The 17,308-nt window shown below is 38.0% G+C and overlaps 1 protein-coding gene across 2 annotated transcripts in view; it reads right to left on the minus strand.

The window, feature by feature from the left end:
• The window catches only part of ATXN10 (ataxin 10), a 186,043-nt gene that overhangs the window by 129,548 nt on the left and 39,187 nt on the right, over positions 1-17,308 (minus strand). For both annotated transcript variants that reach the window (XR_015556327.1, XM_087448747.1), the window contains exons 4-5: positions 3,131-3,227; positions 732-890 (exon numbers count right to left, since the gene is read on the minus strand). Coding sequence is in view for 1 of the 2 variants with exons in the window: in XM_087448747.1 (XP_087304873.1) it covers positions 732-890; positions 3,131-3,227 (256 nt within the window). In the remaining variant the exon portion in view is untranslated. The remainder of the gene's footprint in view (positions 1-731; positions 891-3,130; positions 3,228-17,308) is intronic.

The raw sequence follows: 17,308 nt of genomic DNA on the forward strand, positions 1-17,308 counted from the left end.
TTTGAATGACACTGAATTTCTCATCTGAACAGAGGCCCACAAGACATATATCAACCTCTAATCTTTAATGAACCATCTACTGCAGCCACAATGGTCTGATCTGTATGTATACAGGCATACCTCGTTTTATGCAGTTTGCTTTACTGTGTTTCGCAGACACTGCGTTTTTTACAAGACCCTTCCACCAGCAAAAAGATTACGACTTGCTGAAGGCTCAGATGACGGTATTTTTTAGCAATAAAGTATTGTTTAATTAAAATATGTACATTATTTTTTAAGACACAATGCTATTGCACACATAATAGACCACAATATGGTGTAACATAACTTTTATATGCACTGGGAAACCAAAAAATTTGTGTGACTTTATTGCGATATTCACTTTCCTGCAGTGGTCTGGAACTGAACCTGCAAAATCTCCAAGGTATGTCTATACTCCAAAAGTGCCTGCGCATTTTCACAGTGTTGTTTCATACACTAGGAATGCCCTCCCTGTCCTCACCACCTTAAAGAACTCTCCTTATCCTCCAAGGTCCAACTCAAACCTCACTTTGCCTCTTTCATAAGGCCTCCAGATTCTGCTGAGAAACTTTTCTTATTTTGCCAACATATGTTAAAAGTTTTAACTTACTGATCAATTATTATAATTCAAACTTTTACTTCAAACCTCTAAAAGCAAAGTGATCTGTCAGGATGTTCTTAAGCAATCAAGTTTCTAACAAGCTACTTACGGCCATTCTGCTTCAGGCTGCTTTTGGTGCGCTTCTATGACATTAATCGCAATATTGAGGTTTTCTTCCAATTCTTTCATTCTTTCAGAATTAAGGGATGTGAACAAAATCATTGATGAGTAGGCAACAATTTTTTTGTCTGGATGATTTAAGCAAGACCTTCCAAATAAAGAAATGAGTGTTAGCCCAATTTAGCAACATGATAAAATATAACACATAAATAGTAATCCCATTAACAAATTCAGTACATACTGATTTTTAAGGATTTAATGAAGAATTACAACACTTTGAAACAAGTACAACATTTACTGTAAAAATAGCAAATATAAAATTAGTCACAACACAAAGTATCCAATATTAAAGTTGTAGTTGACTTATGACTCAGAAGCAAAAGCAAATAACATCTGATTAAAGAAAAAAATTAAATGATTACATTTATAAAGCATTAAAATGCTCATTCCTGTTAGAAAGAAAAACTGAAAGGCAAAAAAATGATACCTCAACACTACAGAAATTCTTTAATAGTTACGAAGGACAGAATGTTTAAGGCAAAGATGGTATATTAGCAAGAAATAAAATTTGGAGTCAAGAGCCTCAGTATGAGTCCTGGTTCATCTACCTATCAGCTATGCGATCTCAGGAAGGTCACTAATTATTGACTGTCAATTATATTATGGGTTGCACACTATGGCAGGATTTATTTTTTCATTTAGACTTCATAATACTCTTCTGGAGGAGGTATTATCCTTATATTACAGGTAAAGAATGTGTTGACTTTACTTGCTCAAGGGCACAAAGCCAGTACTTGCCAAAGCTGGAATTCAAATTTGCCTGTATTTGTCTCACAAATACATATAGAGGGAAGTCACATAACGTCTTTCACTGTGTTTTCTGATATAAAAATGGAACACAATAATAAGACCTCCTCGGCCTGTCTCACATGGCTTCTGTGAGGATGAGGTAACATATGTAAAGCCACCATGTAAACTGTCACAACTTCTCCGACAGCCTATACTTGTTCAAGGGCCTCTCCTCTGTATCCTGTGACACCTGGATTTACCCTAGTTATGTTAGTTCTTACACTGCAATGTGCTTGCCTATTCCCTATTTCCCCACCAAAGCATGGGCATTTGGGGAGTAATGAATATATCTAAATTACCCGTATCCCACTCATGTAGCTCAGAACCTGGCAGATATTAGGTGTTCAAAATGTTTTAAAGAGATAAATTCTCAAAAATGAGTAACTTCTACTTCTGTCGCTTGAATTCCACAATTCTTTGCTTCCACATAAGCTCAGTTATTATTATTATATTATAAAGATTTTATGCCTTCAACTCTTAATTATTTACAGGACTTTGAGAGCCAGTTAGACTTAGTGAACTAGAGAGAACATTAGAGTTTATCAGATCCTATCACCACACATTATAGATGAGCCCAGAAAACCTACACAACCAGGATGGCAGCACAGAATTTAGGCAGCTGGTATTTAAAAAGCCTACACTCATAGGCTTTGGATCCAGAAAGCAACACAGGGTTTATATCCAGCCATGCCATTTACTCAATAAGCGACAATTCCCTCATCTGTCCAAACGAGGACAGTACCACTTGCCCCGCTGGGCTGTTGTACAGGACAGGGATAATATGCAGAAAATACCCAGCTCAGGGAATTCAAATAGCTGCTGCTCTGCTGCTTGTATTGTTGCCACCACCAACAATACCCCATTCGTTGGCAAGAGATTAGAAGCTACGCCTCCAGCTTCCAGACAGCACCTTTCCTATTACCTACCCTGCCTCCATTACCTGCTCACCTTTCATCTCAATGCTCAATTTCTCAGGAACTAACAGAGTTGGTCAAAACAAAATGTAAATCACCAGGAAAAGTACCATGAACCAATCTAGACAAACAGACTGGTTATCCGTATCTTACAGTTCTCTATATCTACATGTAACATTGTGCTGAGCATGTAAAAAGTGGTCAATAAATAAAGGATTAATTCATTCTCCATACTTCAATGTTTTATGCTTTTTTCTTATAACTTACAGTGTACTTAACAATATTTCTTACTTTAACCAAAACTTTTATTTTCTTAAAGTAAAACTGACATATAAAAAAGGGCATAAATCTTAAGTGTACAGCCCAACAAATTATTAGATATGCATATACTTATGTAACCACCACCCAGATCAAGATACAGAACATTTCTAGGAACCCCAGGAGATGCCCTCGTGTGCTCTCCCACCCAGTACTGAACTCGCCTCGCCACCTCCCACCAAGAACAACCATTATCCTGAATTTTATTACTAAAGGTTAGTTTTTTCTGTTTATGAACTTCATGTAAATGGAATGATATAACCACAACCTTTTCAGAAATTAGAAAATCTCTTATCAATATACTCACAAAAAGAGTTCTGGGAAAGCATGCACCCAAACAATAGACTGGGAATCTTCATTCCGTGAGGCAACATTGCCTAAAAACTGTAGGCCACAGCGAAAAGCTGAGGATTTATTAAAAAAAAAAAAGATAGACTGAATAAATACATCTTAATAAGAAATATTCCACATGTTATTAAACAGGAAGTTTCTGTTAGCTTCTTTTAACTACAAAAGTCTCTCGCCACAGTGAAACTTTGGGCATGACATCAATATTAAAATGCCTTACCAAAACAATGTACTCTATACAAAATTAATTTCTTAAAAAGATTGTAAATGTAAACACAAATATGCCTGTAATTACATTAAATATCACTGGAATATGTGCTCCAAATAAAAGACAGTTATTCTTAGACTGGATTTTTAAAAATCTAACTACATGCTATTTAAAACAGACATCTAAAACATAGGGCTGTAGAAATACTGAAAGTTAAAGAATGATAAAAACATATACTAGGCCAATACCAGCTTAAAAAGGAAGTCACATACCACTTAAAATCAGACATAATAACCCTTAAGGCAAAAAGCATTACTGGAGATTTTTTTTAAAAGTCATTTCAGAATGACTTAATTCACCAGAAAGATATAACAATTTTAAATTGGAATCATCTAATAATATAGTATGTCCCAAAAATACATATAAAAGAAAAATTAACAAAAATACAGAGGAAAGAAAAATTCACAACTAAATTCAGCAATAATAATATACCTTTCTCGGTATATTAGTCTCAGTAACTTTTAGAACAAGGAGACAAAAATATCAGTATATTTAAAAGATTTGAATAAGATTTAATAAAACCTAGTTAACATATTTCAAATATTTCACCAAATAAAACTGCAGAATATTGGACAAAATCCAGAACACTGACAACACCAAACACCAGGAAGAATGTGGAGCAAGTGGTGGGAAAGTAGAATGATACAGCCACTTCGGAAGACAGTTTCGTGGTTTCTTACAAAACTAAACACACTCTTAGCACACAATCCAACAATCTCACTCCTTGGTATTTAACCAAAGTAACTGAAAACTTATGTCCGCACAAAACCCTGCAGATGAATGTTTATAGCAGCTTTATTCATAATGGCCAAAACCTGTAAGCAACCAAGATGTCCTTTAGTAGATGAACAGATAAACTGTGGTACATCCAGACAATGGAATTTTATTCAGCACTACAAAGAAATGAGCTATCAAGCCATGAAAAGACATGGAGGAAACTTAAACACTTATTACTAAGTGAAAGCTCATCTGAAAAGGCTACGTATTGCATGATTCCAACTACACGACATTCCGGAAGAGGCAAAAGTATGGAGACAGTAAAAAGATCAGTGATTGCCAGGGATTAGAGGAGGGGGGGATGAATAGGCAGAGCACAGAGGATTTTTAGGACAGTAAAAATACTCCATGTGATTCTGTAATGTATCATTATAGGATACGTGTTATTATACATATCATTATACGATACGTGTCATTATACATTTGTCCAAATCCATAGAATGTACAACACCAAGAATGAACCCTAATGTAAAATGTGGACTTTGGGTGATAACGATATAACAAACGTACTATTTTGGTGCCAGATATTGATAGTGGCTCCGGGAGGCTGTGCATGTGTGGGGGCAAGAGATATACAAGAAATCTCTGTACCTTCTTCTCAATATTGCTGTGAACCTAAAACTGCTCTAAAACATTAAGTCAATCAAAAAAAGAATAACAGTAAAATAAAACTGTTTAGTGACCAAGAAAGACCTAAGTTCAATTCCCAACTTAGCAGGAACCTGCACAAGTTATTTAACCTTTGTGAGATCCAATTTCCTCATTATAAAATGCAGATAGTAACATCTGTTTTGTAGAGGTATTGTAAAGATGAAATGTGAACTCACTAACAGTGTTGAGCATGCAGTAGGGAACACAATCAATGCTCACCTGCCCTCCTCTTTACCAGCACACAATATGAACTTGACAAATGTTAGTTTAAAAAGTCAGATCTCCAAAGGTTAAATGAAAACAAGTGTTTGCTCCTGTGGTCAGAGACTCTAAATGGAAACCTTCAGTGCTTGCTGTATAAATCCTGATTAAGAATCTTATTCTTGAAATTTTTCAATAGGTACTTGAAAAGTACCTATTCAAGTACTTTTATCCTCATTACACAGCACAAGAAACCAAGACCCACAGAGGTTATACATAACTTGACCAAAGTTACAGAATTATAAAGCATCACAATTCTAGATTCATCCCTGAGATTGTATCAACCCAATATGGCAAAAGTGTTATCTCATGCTTATCAGAATATCTACTTGGTAGTTACATATGAAGTTGACTAATGAAAAAGGAAAAATTTTTTTAAACTGCAGAATATGCAGTCTTCTCAAGGATACATAGCACACTGTAAAATAATATTTCACCACATAATGCAGCAAAAGACAATGCTCAACAAATTTTAAAGGACTGACATACAGACAATGTTCAGTTACCACACTGCTATTATGCTTATAGGCAATTATGCAAAAAATTGTAAATATGCAATTGTTTTTGGGAAGGAAATCCCAAAAATAATTAGAAAATCCCCATACATTGAAAACTAAAACATATACTTCTAAATAATCCACGAAGACAAAAAAGAAATAATAATGGAAAGAAAATATTTCAAGACAAATGATAACAAAAATACTACAAACCAAAACTTGAGATGCAGCTAAAACAGTACATAGAGTAAAATTTATAGCTTTAAAATGCATACGTCAGGAAAGAAGAATGATGAAAATAAATGTAATTTTCAAGAAATTACAAAAAGAATAGCAAAATAACCCCCAAAAATGAAGGAGAAAATAAAGATTAAGAACAAGTAATAATTAAAATTGAAAACAATCATAAAATAGAGAATATCAACAAATCCAAATTGGATTCTTCTAAAAGTTCAATACTGAGGCTGGCCTGGTGGCATAGCGGTTAAGTTCGCGTGCTCCACTTTGGCGGCCCAGGGTTCACAGATTCAATTCCCAGGTACGGACTGATGCACCACTCATCAAGCCATGCTGTGGCAGCATCCCACACACAAAATAAAGGAAGATGGGCAGAGATGTTAGCTCAGAGCCAATCTTCCTCAGCAAAAAGAGGAGGATTGGAGATGGATGTTAGCTCAGAACCAATCTTCCTCACCAAAAAAAAAAAAAAAAAGGTACAATACTGACCAACCTTTGGGAAGACTGATCAAAAAAGAGAAAAGGCACAAATAACAGACATTAAATTTTCAGAAATGAAAAAAAAGGATAGTGCCACAGATCTTGCAGATATCAAAAAAGAAAATTAGCAAATATTACAAACAACATTATGCCAAACTGTTTGAAAGTTTAAATGAAATGAACAAAACCCTAGAACATAACTAACAAAAACTGACTCTGGGGCCGGCCCCATGGCAAAGCGGTTAAGTGCGTGCACTCCGCTGCTGACGGCCCGGGTTCGGATCCCGGGCGCGCACTGATGCACCGCTTGTCAGGCCATGCTGTGGTGGCGTCCCATATAAAGTGGAGGAAGACTGGCACGGATGTTAGCTCAGGGCCAGTATTCCTCAGCAAAAAGAGGAGGATTGGCATGGATGTTAGCTCAGGGCTGATCTTCCTCACAAAAAAAAAAAGAAAAACCTGACTGTAAAAAGTTCTGTAAAATACTCAGGGAACACCTGAGAGTCCTATAACCATTAAGGAAATTGAATTGGTAGTCAAAAATTTTCCCACAAAGAAAATCCTAGACCCAGATGGCTTCACTGGCCAGTTCACATTCCAGGAAGAAATAATTCCAATTCACACAACTCTTCCAGAGAACAGAAAAAAAGAGAGTAGACTCTCAAACCAATTTTATGAGGCTAACATAACTGTGATACCCAAGTCAGAACAAGAATAGTTTGAGAAAGGAAAATAATGCTCATGTAAAAAATACTAAAAATATATTAACAAAATGAATCCAGTAATATATAACATGATAAAGTGGAATTTATACTTGCATTCAAAGCTGCTTTAACATTAGAAAATAAAAATTTATAACTGACTACATTAACCTATAAAGTACAAAATCATCTGATCATCTCAAATACTGCAAAAAACGTAGCTGATAAAATTCAACACCCATTCATAATTAAAAACAAAAAACAAAAACTCCTAGCCATCAAAGAATAGAAGAGGGCTTCTTTAACCTAAAAATGGGTATCAACAAAAAATCTACAGCACACATTATTATAATGGCTAACTGTAGAGAAAGAGAGTGCTCTTTTTGAAAGGGAATGAGTCAAAGGTACTGCTACCACCATTTCTAGCCAACACTATATTGAAAATCCAGCCCACAAGACAAAGAAATAAAAGGCCTAAGGATTGGAAAAGAAGAAACCAAACTGTCTTTTTTCCCCCACAGATGAAATGTCATTTCTAATGTATATAGAAAATATTTTTTAAGTGTATAAGTTGTTTGAATTAGTAAGAGAGTTCACAAAAGTTGCTGGATACAAAGTCAATATAAAAAAATCAATAATATTTCTATATAGGGAACAAGCAAAAAAAATCAAGAAAAAAAGACCATTTATAAAAGCATCAAAAATGTAACTAAAAATGATGTACAATACCACTAAGGAAAAAATTCTAAAACTTGACTGAGAGACATTCAAGTAGAAAAAGTAAAGAATTACACCTTATTCAGAGATTAGAGGACTCAGTTTTTATCTCAAGAGTAAATGTAATCGGAATCTGAATCCCAACCAGGTGTGTGTGTGTGTAATTTTACACATCAGATGATGTGTATATGTTGGTGTGTGTCTGTGTAATTTGACAAAATGACTCTAAAATTTATGTCAAAATACAAAGGGTCAAGAATAGCTGAGATGCTGTTGAACGTAACTAGGTAAGAGGATTTGTTTTCACAAGACAGTAAGCAATTGTAGGTAACAGTGTGGTACTAGGGCAGGGGACAGACCAAAAGAAAAGAATAGAACAAGAAATAGACTCCAATCTATATTGACATGTGATTAATGACAGAGATGTGACAGCAAATCACTGAGTGAAAAATGGCCTTTTCAAAAAATAACACTGGGGGCCAGCCCCGGTGACCTAGCGATTAGGTTCAGTGCACTCCACTTCGGCAGCCCAGGTTCGGTTCCCGGACGCAGACTGACACCACTCGTCTATCAGTGGCGATGCTGCCATGGTGGCTCATGTACAAAAAGTGGAAGATTGGCAACAGATGTTAACTCAGGGCAAATCTTCCTCAGCAAAAAAAAAAAAAATATATATATATATATATATACACACACACACACACAACTGAGACAACTGGGTATCAATACGGAAAAATGGAAATTTGACTTCTTCCTCACACAACACAGAAAATTCAATTCCAAGTACTAACCTAAATGTAAAAAAGTAAAAATAGAAAACAACACTGTATAACAAGAAAGATTATTTTAAACAAGACATAAAAAAATAATACCCATAAAGAAAAATATTAATAGACTAGATTAAAATTAAGAACATTTTTTTCTCAAGATACCATAAAGAGAATTAAAAAAAAACTATCCAAAGAATAGGAAAAGATATGGAACACACAAGTGCTGTAGGATTTATACACAGAGAGCTCTTACAAATCTTTTAAAAAGACAGACAATCCAGTAGAAAAACGGGCAGCAAAAAAAAAAAAAACTTGAAACACACAAGATACCCAAAAGGCTTTGGGTATATATTTATAAAATTTTCCATATATATATAATTATATATATATCAAAAAGTGCTCAACTCCATGGGAAAACCATGAGATTCTACTAAAAACCAACCAGATTGGTAAAAATTATAGTCAAAAAATAACAAAGTGTTTGCGAGGATGTAATGCAACAGGAACTAAAGGTTCTCCAAAGTGCTTTATATCCAAGAGAGTCATATCCGTGAGCTCTGTTACACAGACTGCGTTTAAAATATTTTTGAGTGGTATCAGTTATCAATCATTGCCTCTCAGCTCCAAATAAATCCTTTATTGCTTGCTCTACAAAAACAGAGGTGAGCCCTTCAAATATGTGTCTTTTGTCAGCTGGCATGTTCAGCCTTGTGAGCAGAGGTGCTGGAAGAACAGAGGGAGAGGAGGTTTTTCTCTTCCTGGTTCTGGGGTTCTCCTCTGGCCAGGCTTCTGCAGCATGCTGTCTCTCTAGCATCCATCTTCTGCTGTGAACATCTTCTTCAGTGACCAGCTCCTACAGAGCGCAACTAACCAGCAATTCCCAGCAGCCAGAAACTTCCTCAGGATGCTTCAAAGCAAGTTCTGAGTCATGGTACCTCCCTGTGGATGACTTCCCCCTGCGCTGCAGAGGGTGGATTTCCAGCAAGTTCCACCAACACCACCCTTCAGTGACTTCTCCACCACCCAGTGACCATGTCTTTTCCAACAAGGTCGGGATCTCAGACTTAGGGGGAGGGGAGCCTCTTCCTCGGATACTCATCTCAGCCCTAGGGGTACTAGGCCACATGTTATATCTGCAATTCCTATATTCTTTGGCATTCTCTTTACTTCTTAGTAGTCAATCTTGTTATTTCAAGCCTTTGTTATAGTTAGCAATTCTTTATATTCAAGTTTCCCTGTTCAAATTACAGTGTGGTTTCTGTCCCCTGGTTGTACTCTAGCTGGCAGAGTGGATGGAGAGAAAGAAGGAAAGGAAGGACAGAGGGAGAGTGAGAGGGAGGAAGGGAAAAAGGGCCCCAGTGGAAGCAAGAGAAGATGGCATCAAGACAAGCCTCAGAAAATAATAGCTAAATCAGTCAGGGCCAAGTCAAGCAAACAGGAACCAAACTATTTGTTATTTTAACAAAGAAAATTTAATATAAAGAATTAAACTAAAAAGGCAACATTGAGGTAACACAGAGATTAAGACTATAGGGCCCGTGGCTTAGCGGTTAAGTGCGCGCGCTCCGCTGTTGGCGACCCGGGTTCGGATCCCGGGCACGCACCCGACGCACCCACTTCTCCGGCCATGCTGAGGCCGCGTCCCACATACAGCAACTAGAAGGATGTGCAGCTATGACATACAACTATCTACTCGGGCTTTGGGGGGAAAATAAATAAAAATAAAATAAAATAAAATAAAATCTTTAAAAAAAAAAAAGACTACAGGACACAGCTCCCACCCTTAGAACTGGAGACACAAAAGGAAGAGGGCAAGGTGCTGAAAACCCAGAAGCCTGAGCGGGGGCTCTCCAGAGCTGGAACCCAGAGCTCTATGGACAGGGGCTGCCCAGCACCTGCTGAAAGCTCCAAAGCACAGTGGAGGGCCTTAGACAGCGGGCACTCAGGAAGGGACCTGGCTGGCTGATATCCCTGAGTGAACACAACCAGGCTTTTTAAGGCTGGAAAGAAGATGGACGGTAAAGCCAACTGCTGCTATCCAAAGGAGACAAGTGGGGAGCAAGTCCCCATTTCCTTCCTCCCGCCGTCTGGTCTCCCACTAGCATCCTTCATTGGCTGAATCCAACAGAAAGCAAAGGAGAAACGTGTTTGTGGACTCCCAGCCCCAGCGGCACAAAACAGAGCACAGAAGGGTAAGCTTGAAGCTGAAAATCTACAGCCTCATAACCGGAAAAATAGCTAACACTAAGTAATCACTAATGTGATATGCACCAGTCTAAAGGCTGTATTTTACATGAATTCTTATTTAATTTTCACAATAAGGCAGATATCATCATCTCCATTTTACAGATGAGAAAAACAGGCACCGAGAGATTAAGTAAATCACCCAAGGTTAGGAGCTAGTAAGAGGCTCAGCCAAAACTGGAACTAGACTGACCTCAACACCAGAGCTCTTACCCACTACAGTGCACTGAAAGAAAAGAGCTAACATTCGGCCGGTTCACAGGGGTATGGCAATGCTGATTAGTAAATTACTTACAATACTTCTGTACTTCATGGTAAACAGACACTGCCATTAATCCCTGTGTGCCCACCCTTGTCCCAGGCCCTTCATCAGGACACATCCATAACTAAAAGGCCAGGGCCTGACCAGGCCTCAGCCTTCCATGGCCATGCCCCAGCTATGCCTGGCTTCCATGCTAAGGGGTCAGCGCCCAGGCCCTGCTGTTTGCTAACTGTCTTTAAAGTGGTTCACACTGGAGCCAGGGAAGTCCATGCACACGGAATGGCATGTGATGAGATCCTGAGTAGAAAGATAGAGAAACACTTCTGAGGAACTAAACGCCGGCATGAATACAGCATTAAGAACCGAGTAATGAGGCCAAGAGGTAGTAATAATAAAAGTGATAACACTTGTTGAGTGGTTACCAGGTGCTAGACACTGTGTTCTAACTGTATGATCTCATCAATCTCCATGACAACCTTATGAGCTAGGCATTACTATTCTCCCCCTTTTACACAAGAGTAAAACAAAGTGCAGGTTACCTAACTCGCCCCCGGGCATAAAGCTTCTAAGTGGTAGAAGAACAAGTAGTGGCTCTTCACCAGGGACAGGAATCAAGGCTGATCAAGAAAAGTAAAAGCCCACAAGAGAATTTGAGAGGAAAGATTTTGCCCCATTAAAGGAATTCTGACCAGGGAGCAATCAGGAAGACATCTTTAAGGGCAAGAGGACTTCCACAGTCTTTAAACTTTCTAGATCTCTGCTTTGCTGGAAGAGAGGGGTTGGCCTGCTGACCCAGCCCCAGAGCTCAAGCCCTCTGTCCTCGGACCTTCCTAGGATCTGGCCTTCCCTTCAAACCCTGTTGCCTAATCCCTAGCTGAGCACAGGGCAGGCTGCTTGCTCCAATACCTCAAAGGCAGAGTAGTTGTAAAGATTAAAAAGAATAAGGTGTGTAACGTGCCTGTGCTCTTCACTTATTCATAGTAATTCGACAACTGGCTGCTCAAAGAAGAGTTGTGAAATTGTGGTCAAAAATCAAAACACTGAAATAAAAAAAAAAGTATACAAAGAAAATGATAACCAAGAACCTCAAAATTGAATTGCTAATATTATAATCTAAAATAAAGAAGCAAGATATAAAATTGCAAGTATACATTCATACCCATACATACAAATACTGAAAATGACTAAAGAGAGTCAAGTGTTTAATGTAGTCTGCATACACAGTAATGATTGTTTTTCTTCCCACTTTCTTGAGGTTTTAAAAATTATAATGAAATTATATAGGGCTGGCCCCGTGGCTTAGCGGTTAAGTGCGCGCACTCCGCTACTGGTGGCCTGGGGTTCAGATCCCGGGCACGCACCGACGCACCGCTTGTCCGGCCATGCTCAGGCCACGTCCCACATACAGCAACTAGAAGGAAGTGTAACTATGACATACAACTATCTGCTGGGGCTTTGGGGAGAAAAAGGAGGAGGACTGGCAATAGATGTTAGCTCAGAGCCGGTCTTCCTCAGCAAAAAGAGGAGGATTAGCACGGATGTTAGCTCAGGGCTGATCTTCCTCAAAAAAAAAAAAAAGAAAAGAAAGAAATTATATAAAATGTTTACAATAAAAACTCTTCGCTTTTAATCTTAAGTCACAGCTTAAAATGACGTTTATTATTTCTACTGAATATTCTAGAATATTAATACTCAAATCCTTGTAAAATTTAATATAACACAAAAAAAGCCCACAATAAAGTTGGTCTGAAAGCCAACTGACCTAACAATTCACCAGGCAACTAAAAATTAGCACTCTGAATCAGAACACAATTCTGGGAAGGAAAAGGTTTAAAGACATCCTAGAAACAAGAAAAGAAAACTCCAGACAAGTACAAATGACAGTTTACCTTTACCAAACAGCTTATCAACTGATCTTTATGTAAATACTGCAAATGTTACAAAGCCCGTCAAAAATCCCAACATTATTTTTACAGATTAGAAAAGAATAAAGACCAAAAACAACACCAATAACTCAATTAAAATAACTCATGCTTGTGTTTACATAAAATTTGATGAGCATAATATACTCGTCACACCACTGCAATTATTCTCTGAAAATAATACTCTAAATATTATTTTGACAATGTAATTACAGTTCTTACCTCAAGAGTGGTTAACAAAAAACTGGCACAGAAACCCTGCTAAAAATCTACCAAGAATAAGATTCTCACAGAGAAATAGTCAAAGGACAGCAGAGACACTTTATTAGGAACCGGAATATTTTTTTTAAAAGATTTGTATTAGGTTTGAACTAATATACTACAAAACGTTTTAAGTTTCATTGTTGAATCCAAACTGCATTGTTGAATTCCGAATAAAATACAGCAATATCGTTAGCTGTCTTTTTCAAGAAGATAGTGAAAAATATGACTTAACTTACATTTTCTTTCTTGCCTCAGTAATATCCTTCCAACTCTGCCCATAAACACAGGTCAACTACTGAAAACTGATATAACTGAAAAATTAAAGTTTGGCACTTAAATGAAGAGATGTTCCATATTCATGAATGGAAGACTCAAGATCATTAAGACGGCAACTCTCCTCAAACGGATCTACAGATTCAACATACTTCTTAATTATGTATCCACAATATATAAATAACTTTTACAACTCAACAACAAAAAGACAAGCAGAACAATGAAAAACTAGGCAAAGGACCTGAATAGACGTTTCCCCAAAAAAGATTTACAAATGGCCAATAAGCACATGAAAAGATGTTCAACATCATTAGTCATTAAGGAAATGCAAATCAAAACCATAATGAGAGGGGGCCGGCCCGGTGGCGCAGTGGTTAAGTTAGCGTGCTCCACTTAGGCAGCCCAGGGTTCACAGGCCCGGATCCCGGGCATGGACCTACGCACCGCTTATCAAGCCATATTGTGGCAGGCGTCTCAAATACAAAGTAGAGGAAGATGGGCAAGGATGTCAGCCCAGGGCCAATCTTCCTCAGCAAAAAGAAGAGAATTCGCAACAGCTGTTAGCTCAGGGCAAATCTTCCTCACTTAAAAAAAAAAAACAAAAAAAAACACCACAATGAGATACCATTTCACACCCACCAGGATGACTATAACCCCCAAAAGAGGAAAATAATGTCAGCAAAGATGTGGAAAAACTAGAATCTTGCACATTATTGGTGAAAATGTAAAATGGTTCAGGTGCTATGGAAAAGTCTGGCAGTTCCTTAAAAATTTAAATATAAAATTGATCCAGCAATTCCACTCCTAGGTATATACCCAAAAGATCAGAAAACAGGTACTCAAATAAAAAATGTATACACATATTCATAGCAGTACTATTCTAAATAGCCAAATAGTGGCATATTAGCCAAATGGTGGAAACAATCCAAAAGTCCATCAACAAATGAAGATAAACAAAATGTGGTATATTCATACAATGGAATATTATTCAGTCATAAAAATAAATGAAGTACTGATACATGATACAATGTGAATGAACCTCGAAAAACATTACTCTAAGTGAAAGAAGCCAGACACAAAAGGTCACATAATTCTACGATTCCACTTATATGAAAAATCCAGAATAGGTAAATTCACAGACAAGAACACAGAACAGTGTTTGCCAAGGGCTCAGGGGAGACGGAAATGGAAAGCAACTGCTCAGTGGGTACAGGGTGTCCTTTTGGGGTGATGAAATATTTGCAATTAGATAGAGGTGGTGGTTGCACAATATTCTGAATGCACTAAATGCCACTCAGTTGTTCACTTTAAAGTAGTTATGTTATGTGAATCTCATGTGAAGAAAGGATGAAATAATCTTTTATCATATATTGTAAACACTAAATAACAAATCTTTGGAGCAGATGTAGGACAAAGCAGACAAAAGGGATAATGGACTGAAGGGGACAGGGAGTCAAGGGAAGATATTTTTAAGACGGAAAATAGGAAAGCATATTATATGCTGATAAAATAATAAAGGAAAAAGTGATGAAGCCGGAGAGAAAGGGGATAATTTCAGAAGTGTTTCTGAGTGGGCGAGTGGGGATGGGATTCAATGAACAAGTGGAGGGGCTGGCTTGCTCTGACAGTTATTTAATCACAGCACTTGTGCAGCGCTTCCTCTGGGCATCTCATTTAGGAAAACATCTTTACAAGAGAAACGTGCTTTGGCCTACCACAGCTCTACAGCTCTGCCAAGGACACACTATCCACCACATCAGTATTTTTCAGCAATTACAAAACGTAGTACATTCTGAACTCTCTTTCTGAATAACCATACCACACACAGACTTCAAAAATAGTTGTTTCCATGCAACAGAGTGAAATCTGTATTTTATTGCTGATTTTTAATCCCCCAATTTGAGCACTGAGGCTTTCATTTTATTATAAAATGGAGCTACAAAAATAACTTTAATATATAACACCTTAAAAACACTTTACAGGGGCTGGCCCTGTAGCCTAGTGGTTGGGTCCATGCACTCCACTTCAGCGGCCCAGGTTCACGGGTTCAGTTCCCAGGCAAGACCTACATCGCTTGCCAGCCAAGCTGTGGTGGCAATCCACATACAAAGTAGAGGAAGACTGGCACAGATGTTAGCTCAGGGAAAATCTTCCTCAGCACAAAAAAAAAATAAAAAATACTTTACAACTACATCCTACACCCTATCAATTTCTTTAGAATACTGGAGAAATTACTGCTGTTCAAAACTTAGAGCAAATGCTTTGTGTGTAAATTCTTAGATAACTTAATTATAAATTCTTAGATAACTATGATTTCCCAAAGGAAGAATTCTAAATCAAATAGAAAGATGCAGGAATTTTAACAAATGAGTTTTAAATGAAAATACTAAAAAAATCACAGAATAGAATGAGAATTAAACCAAGCCAGGCAGCACCTCCAACAGCTAATTTAGCCTATTTCACTCTGTGCCTCAGTTTCTATGCCTGTAAAAAGAGACTCTCATCTCTAGTTCTCTATCTACCTTCCAACAGCAGCATGCATATTAACATTAAGATAAGTATGCCTCACTTTTATATAATAAGTACAGGCATTAAGAATTGTACATAAATCAATTTATAAATCAAATCATATTCTAAATACAGCTGGAGATTTCTCAAAGTATTCATTTCATTATGTTATAAAGACTTCCTTTATTAAAAAGAATTTTTTTAACCTACAATCTGTACATCTACTAATAAGCTAGATATTTACATTGAGATTTTCTTATTAAATGACTTAAGTTTACTCATAAAGTTTTTTAATTCCTTGGATAAAGAGATCATATATTAAAATTCTATGTTCTTTTATTATGATGTTAAGTTAACAATGCTTGTCCAAAGGAGAACTATTGATGATAGTAGTTCAAGAACCAAAAACAGCATCACAGTGGAGTGAGCTGTTCCCTTAGTCTCTCCCCCCTAAGTTACAACCAAACAGACATTCATTAACCAACAGAGGATTCCCTACAAAGCACAATAGGATGTCTGAGAGATCGACACAGCCATACATCAGAAGGTGGCGGTACTGGATCCCCAGGAAGCTGTGGAAGGAGGCGAGCGGATCCCCTCTCCTTCCCCAGCGGCAGTGATCTAGGTCATGGGTCCTCACGAAGCAGCCGGTGCACAACTGTAAGAGGAGGCAGGGAAGCAGGCAGGCCTGCAAGTGAATGCTTTTGCTTTCGGAGTTGCAGCCCGGCCCAGAGGAATGCTCCACACCAAATGCTGTGGTTCAGCCACTGCGTGGGTACCCCACCCAAGCGCAGCAGCCCAGGTGAACCACCTGGGAGCAGAGAGCAGGCCCACATGCACGAAAGAAAGCACCCCTCCCCTCCTGCCTAGCACACTGGGTTCAGCGGGTCCCTAGCCAATGCAGTGGTTCTGCACTAGAGCACCTGCGTGTGCGCATGTGACCCAGCAAGCGGCTGCGGTCAGTGGGCAAACGCAGATGAGCCCTATCAGCACAACTTCCAGCAGATGCAGCAGGTTCAGAAAACACAGTTCCTGCCCTCCCCGAGAGCTGGCAGGCAGAATCTACAATCCGATACTACCACTACGTGCTGGTAAAGGAGCACTTCATCAAATACCCTAAAGAACTACATTAAAACTTGAGAGCAGAAGGAAAATGACAAGTCTCCAGAAACCAATCCGGAACTCACAAAAATTTACAATCTAAGTGACAGAGAATTCAAAATAGTTATCATAAAGAAACTCAACCAGTTACAGGAAAACTCAGAAAGACAGTCCAATGAACTCAGGAATAAAATTAAGAAGCAA

This window comes from Ceratotherium simum, chromosome 25, assembly GCF_057802395.1.
Source record: "Ceratotherium simum simum isolate JZ-2026a chromosome 25, ASM5780239v1, whole genome shotgun sequence".
Taxonomy (NCBI): Eukaryota; Metazoa; Chordata; class Mammalia; order Perissodactyla; family Rhinocerotidae; genus Ceratotherium; species Ceratotherium simum.